Source organism: Rattus norvegicus, chromosome 6 (genome assembly GCF_036323735.1).
Source record: "Rattus norvegicus strain BN/NHsdMcwi chromosome 6, GRCr8, whole genome shotgun sequence".
Taxonomy (NCBI): Eukaryota; Metazoa; Chordata; class Mammalia; order Rodentia; family Muridae; genus Rattus; species Rattus norvegicus.
The window spans coordinates 22,069,089-22,075,795 of NC_086024.1; the positions used below are offsets into that span (position 1 = coordinate 22,069,089).

Genomic DNA, 6,707 nt, shown 5'->3' on the forward strand with positions numbered 1-6,707 from the left:
GGGAAGTGCTTATTCATAGTTTTTAATCTTCTTTTCTTCTGTGTTTAACTTCTTAAATTGTACTTTTTAAAAAAGAAATGATTGTAGCTGTGAAACAGAGTAGGAAGGGGAGGTTTGCACACTCCTTTCTGATACCTCTCCACAGCCAGGCATCAAGGCTCCTGTCTGTAGTCCCAGCCCTTAGAAGGTAAGGGCACGCTCACTGTGCTGTGCGTTTCCAGCCTGGAGTGCTTCTTATTGAAAGAATTGAGGTCCTATACTTAAAAATTGTGTGTAATTTATGCTCATACATGGAAATCCTCATGGGATTTAAAAGTTGTTGCAATACGCTTTTCATTTTTAGAAGGTTTGATTTTGAAAGAATTTCAAATTTTAATAAGATGTCTGAAAGTAGATTTGTCCTAGATATGGCCTCCACGTTATAGGACCCTCTGTAAAATTCATATATCATCATTGTTACTCATCTTAATTAACCTTACTGAACCATTTGAGAACGTGTTGATGTCTTTGTGATGTTTTTCTCCTAAGTACTTCATAGGTATCCTAAGAACAGAGTAATTCCTTAAATACCCACAGAGGAATTACTAAACTTAGGAATTTAGCGTCGATGTAGTGTTATTTCTGTTCACATGCAAACTTCAGAAGTTGTCCCAAGAATGCCTTTTTCTCTCATTATTGTCACGTTTAATCTGGGGATTTCCCTAGCCTTTATCTTTTATGATGTTCCTAGTTTGGTTTTATTCTGCTTCGGTGTTTCCTTAATTTATAGTTGTTTAATTTCCCCTTCTTAGTATACATTCATTTATACCTTTTGAACAGGAATATCACATAAGTAAGTAATATATATCTTTCTTAGTCATGTAAGACAACATATAATGTTGCTTTGCCCAACGTCAAGAATCTCTTGGGTAGGCGTGACGTGGTGGCCGTACCTTTAGTCTCAGCACTCAGGAGGCAGAGACCAGTGCATCTCTTAGTTTGAGGCCAGCCTGGTCTACATAGTTCTAGGACAGTTAGCCAAGGACAATCAAACAAACAAATATTGGGGGTTGGGGATTTAGCTCAGTGGTAGAGCACTTGCCTAGCAAGCGCAAGGCCCTGGGTTCAGTCCCCAGCTCCAAAAAGAAAAAAGAAAAAAACAAACAAACAAACAAACAAATATTAAAAATAAAAGAAACTCTTGGTTTCTGCTTTTTAAATTTTTTTTAAACTTCATATGCATTTGTGTTTTGCCTGCATGTGTGTTTGATACAAGGGTATTGGATCCCCTGGAACTGGAGCCATGAGCTGCCGTGTGGGTGCTGGGAATTGATCCCAGATCCTCTGGAAGACCATCCAGTGCCCTCGACTGCTGAGACGTCTCGTTAGCCCCTTGGTGTTTGCTTTTTTAGACAGAGTTGTGCTTTGTAGTCTACACTGGCCTGATGTCACTCTTTAGCCAGGCTGCCTTCAAATTTGTGTCAATAATCCTGCCTCCACCTCCCATGTCCTGGGCTTCGAGTTATGCAGCACCATGGCAAATTGTAGCGTTCAGTACTTCATCAGGATGGCGCCTGCCACAATGCCCACTACAATGCTGCATTTCTTCTTTCTATAATAATGAAGTGGTCTGCAAAGAGACTCTTTGAGTCTGCCTTAGCTACCTGCTTTCTGTCAAGCTCTCACAACCAATTAAAAAGGGTGCCTGAAACATTTCTTCCTGCCATAGTTCCACAACGAGGATTTTGTAATCTGTGTTTTTTCAGGTTGAGACATACTCTGGTGAACATTAAGAGTGTTGTCCACGTCTGTAATCCCCAGATCTCCCCACAGTGCTCACCTTTTGTTTCATAGATGACTGTATGCCCGCACCGGATGAAGTGAGCACACTTACAGCCATTGCGCTCTTCCTGTGGTCTGCCAGCAGTGAGATAATAGGAGTGCAGTCCCTACAGAACGGCTGCATGAACAGATTTAAAAGTGCCCTGAACTCGTGTGACCCATGGGTGAGTTACCCTTGCACAGCCTGCTTTGTCAGGGGCCTCCAGATGAGCTCACTGAGACGTGTGATGCAACAAGAACCTGTTACTCTGTAGGTATGTGCAGTGTTGTGTATGTGCAGCTACTTTGGGTGCTCCACACGTGTTCTTACCTGCCTAACTGTATGGTCAGCCTGTAGGACAACTTTTAAGTGGAAAACTGTTGAAGAGCACTGTGTTTAAGCACTCAGAGTGACAGTATGGATACTCGCCTATGCCAAAATTGTCTAATGAATGAAATATTTTATTAACCTAGCCATAATTATGAGAGACTTTACATGGGCTTTGTTTTATAGTATTTATTTCATTGATACAAGCGTTATGTTAAAGGGTAACATTGTTGCATCTTTTCTGGTTGTTTTTTTTTTTTTTTTTTTTTTTTTTTTTTCCTGAGACAGGGTTTGTCTGTGAAGCCTGGCCATCCGGAAACCAGATCTATGGACCAGGCTGGCTGTAAACCCACAGACATCCACCTGCCTCTGCCTCCCAAGTGCTGGGTCTAAAGGCCTGCACCAGTATCATTATTGCATCTTTTAATGAACTTAATTTTATTGGTTTATTGTCAAAGTCCAAGTTAAGGCTTCTGAAACATGCTGCACACCAGGAAAAGAAAATCAGTATAAAACATTCCTGCCTCCACCCTGGGCTCCCTTAAAGTCTTCAGATTCATAGCTCAGAGGCCTCTGTTCTTAAACTGTCCTCCAGACTTTTTTCTGTTTGCAGAGGAATTTGGTGGTTTACTTTCTCACAAAGTACCAAATCAAGTGTACGCCATCCTCTGCCCAAACATTAATGAGCAGCCGCTCGACTCCTTCCCTTCCTAACAAAATTGTTACTACTCTGAGGAGTATGGTGACACATGCCTTTAATCATAGCACTCAGGAGCAGAGGCTACCCAGTCTCTACAAATTTGAAGTTAGCCTGGTCTAAATAGTGAGTTCCACACTCACTAGAGATATATAATGAGAACTTGCCTCAAGAAACAAGAAAAGAAAAAGTTAATATGAAGTCTTTCTAATCTAGGTATAGCCAATGGGGATCTCCTTTCTAGACCTAGAAATTGATATAAACAGTTGTTTCCAAAGAATCAAATGGGTTAATGCATCTAAATAGTGTATCTTTGTAGCTTTATTTCAGGCCAGCCATTTGTTAGCCTCCCTTACTATATTGGATTAACATTAGAGAGGCAGTTATACATTGAAGGAAGGATAGGAAGGAGATCCGACTTCCTAGTGTCTGACTAACCCAGCGCAGTAGAAATCCTGGTTAGATAATCCTGATGGTTCTGGTGATTTATATACAAGGAATTTATTTAATCCCCAGGGTTCTTTAGTTAGCCTTGAGTTCCATCATTCTCCTTTTCAGCAGCTGTCGAGGTGCAGTGTGACTAAGGTCTGTCAGATGCATTCATTAAGAAAACCTCTATCTTACCTAGGTTCAAGCCAAATGCTACCAGCTTCTCCTCTCAGTCTTCCAGCATTCCAACCGTGCGCTCTCGACTCCCTACATCCACTCCTTAGCTCCACTAGTGGTCGGGAAGCTGAAAGCTGTGGAGAGAGACAGACCAGCCAGTAGCACGGAACTTCTGGCTGTCCAAGAAGGAATTAAAGTTCTTGAAACATTGGTTGCTCTTGGGGAAGAACAGAACAGTAAGTATTTTCTGATTAAAAGCCACTAGTCCGAAATGAAGACCTGTATTATTTATGAATCTTAATGTTAAAGCCAGGCTTCGCAGCAGTGAGTTTCTGAGAAGCAGTTATGGTCTGCTTACATGATGTATTTGCTCAATGTATTAGCTTCGTTTAACTCAATGAATTACTGAGGGCGTTTTAACATGTGGTTTTGTTTTTAATTTTCTAACAATGTTTCTAGTTTAAGAATTGAAACTACTAATTTAATAGAATTTTTAAAATAAAATGCGAATTACATAAGCCTTCTGTAGTAACTGCAGTAGAAGCACCAAGTGTCATAAGATACTTCAGGGTTGGATACTTACCTTTTTGCTTCCTGAGAACTGCAAAGTGCCTTGATTTAACCAGAAACGTATGGCGACGCACACAAAAATTTGATTTTTAATTGTGGGAAGGCTAAAATTTCAACAAATACCTTACGATTAAACATTAAGCTGCTCCTTCCAGACCCTCTCCCTGAGCTGGGAAAGAGCTCACCCTCACATGCAAGCCTGGGCTCCGTGCAGGCATGGGGCGGGCAGAGCCTCAGCTCTGCCCCCATGTTGAGCTTAAATCTCAGTGTGGGCATCTGTTAAGGAACTGAAAGGCAAGTCCGTTCAAAAATGCTCTAAATACTGAAGGGCAGTAAGACCAGTGCTACCGTTACAAAGTTTATAGTTAGTAAAATAAATGTAAAAATACAATTAGCCCTACTTTGTACCCAAGTAACCTACACATGAATTAATGTATTGCTTCCTGTAACATCTTCTTCTGAACAGTCCTCTCTTCCTCACTGCCTCGGTTTCTCTTTACTTCATTTTGTCCCTGCTGGAGACAGGCCTATGGCTTCATCACGTGGTTGACTGCTGAGCTGTATCTCCACTCACACTATAGCTTTTCAAAATTCTCAACCATCTTCACAATTTTCTGGGAAACTTTTTCATGAAAAGAGATCACATTTGCAAAGAGGTTAGAAAAGTTAAATGATAATTCAAAACCTAATTACCCTCATAAAGTCATGTGACTAAATTAAAAAGCCTAAAAGATGTTACTATCAAATTAACATCATTCATTAAGTCATTGTGTATTTTCTCATTACTATCTTCCTGGTCTATCTGATCCTATTTATTAAGTAATTTTACCATTTTTACCCCTGTGAATTGAAATCAAACCAGGCACATGTGTTTTATCACCAAGCTGTACCTCCACCCCTACCTTTATTTTTGCATAGCATTTAGTCTTAACTTTTTAGTTAAAAAAATTAAGTTACTTTTTACATATATTTACTAACTGTATGTTTGTTCTGTCTCTTGAAAGTCTTGCTGAAGTGTAAAATGTTTATAATCCAAGTGAAAATGTGTTCAATGTTGGCACATCTTGCTAATACTACAAATTGGTCTGCTTTGAAGATGGGGGTGACAATGCTTGAGTCGTACTGATGTTTTAGACCTTTATTTTTTGAGACATTTAGTTCAGAGACGTGGCACAGCTTGTTTCCTCTTAAACACACAGAAGACTGTTATATATTACACATAATATATTGTTATTATTAAACATGACATGCTGCAGGGCTAGAGGGATGGCCCCGCGGTTGGACTGGCTGCTCTTTTGGAGGATCTGGGTTTAATTCCCAGCACACACATGACAGCCCACAACTGTCTGTGACTGCTGTCCCAGGGGCTCAGACACTCTCACACAGGCAAAGCACCAGTGCACATAAAATAAAAATTAAAATTAAAACACCAGTCAAGGGGTTGGGGATTTTGCTCAGTGGTAGAGCTCTTGCCTAGCAAGCGCAAGGCCCTGGGTTTGGTCCCCAGCTCCGAAAAAAAGAAAAGGAAAAAACAAAACAAACAAACAAAAAAAAAAAACCACCAGTCAAGCTTCGTTCTCTGCAGTCAGGCCAGTCTTTTCTGCCCTCTGTTATAGGAGTCCAGTTACTCGCTCTTCTGGTGCCCACTTTGATCTCCTACCTGCTGGACGAAAACTCATTCGCCTCAGCAAGTTCCATCTCCAAAGATCTTCATGAGTTTGCACTCCAGAACTTAATGCATATTGGACCTCTGTACCCACACGCTTTCAAGACGGTAATGGGGGCTGCTCCTGAGCTGAAAGCGCGACTAGAAACCGCTGTCCGAGCCAGCCAGGCGAGCAAAGCCAAAGCAGCCGCGAGGCAGCCTGCCCCTGCCACGCACTCCGCACCAACCATTAAGCTGAAAACAAGCTTTTTCTAGTGCGTCCTTCCCTTCACCTGCATTTACATTCCATGGAGTTAGTGACAACCCCACGTCATTCCAGGCCGTGGACTGTTTTATCTGTATATCGGAATTATAATGCTTTGCAGTTGGTTAAGTGAAATAGTGTTTATACCTCTTACTGATTTTTAAAAATCATGTGGTAAATATATTTTCATTTTTATCCTAATGATATTTCTCTTTTGTTGATTTATTTTTGTTGTTCCTGTTGGGGTTTTGTTTCTGGTTTTTGGTACAGGTAACTGGACCCAGAGCCTTGCTCATTGTAAGCATGCACTGGACTGTCATATGCCCCTAGACCCTAATTAACTTATTGGTTTTAACTCTAAGCCATGGTGTTTTAAATTTGTTAGAATAGAATTGTATCATGTAGTTGGGCAGCCATTGGATAGTATCAAGAAAAGAAAATGGGTCAATTTTTAGCGTTTGTCATGATAAGTTAATTGAAAAGCAAACAGATTATAAGTTGGAAGTGACTCAAATAACAGAAAAGTCTGTTTTATGGCAAATATCCTATGAATAAAATCACATTTTCTAACCATTCCATCTAATATTCTGGTCTTTCTGGTGGGCTTTCGACTTTCACATTAAATGCCTAAGTTATGCTTTGTGTATATCTGTCTTGTTAGCCGAAGTGAAATTGTCATGTAAAGATCCACTAACGTGTTTCGAATGTGCCACGCTCTTCTACTTCTTTTTAATGGCTGAAACTTGTCCTGCTTTATGCTTTGTGTAATTACAGAGCCTCAGGTTCCTACCGTGGT

The 6,707-nt window shown here is 40.5% G+C and overlaps 1 protein-coding gene across 4 annotated transcripts in view; it reads left to right on the forward strand.

Moving 5' to 3' along the window:
• The window catches only part of Heatr5b (HEAT repeat containing 5B), an 80,025-nt gene extending 73,531 nt beyond the window's left edge, over positions 1-6,494 (forward strand). For 2 of the 4 annotated variants that reach the window (NM_001191064.3, NM_001414953.1), the window contains exons 34-36: positions 1,834-1,985; positions 3,454-3,667; positions 5,618-6,494. In NM_001191064.3, the coding sequence (NP_001177993.2) occupies positions 1,834-1,985; positions 3,454-3,667; positions 5,618-5,922 (671 nt within the window). In that variant the 3' untranslated portion in view covers positions 5,923-6,494. Of the gene's footprint in view, positions 1-1,833; positions 2,076-3,453; positions 3,668-4,467; positions 5,584-5,617 lie in introns of those variants that run through there. The other 2 variants (XM_039112448.2, XM_039112449.2) reach the window with 2 other exon arrangements.
• Positions 6,495-6,707: the final 213 nt, after the last annotated feature.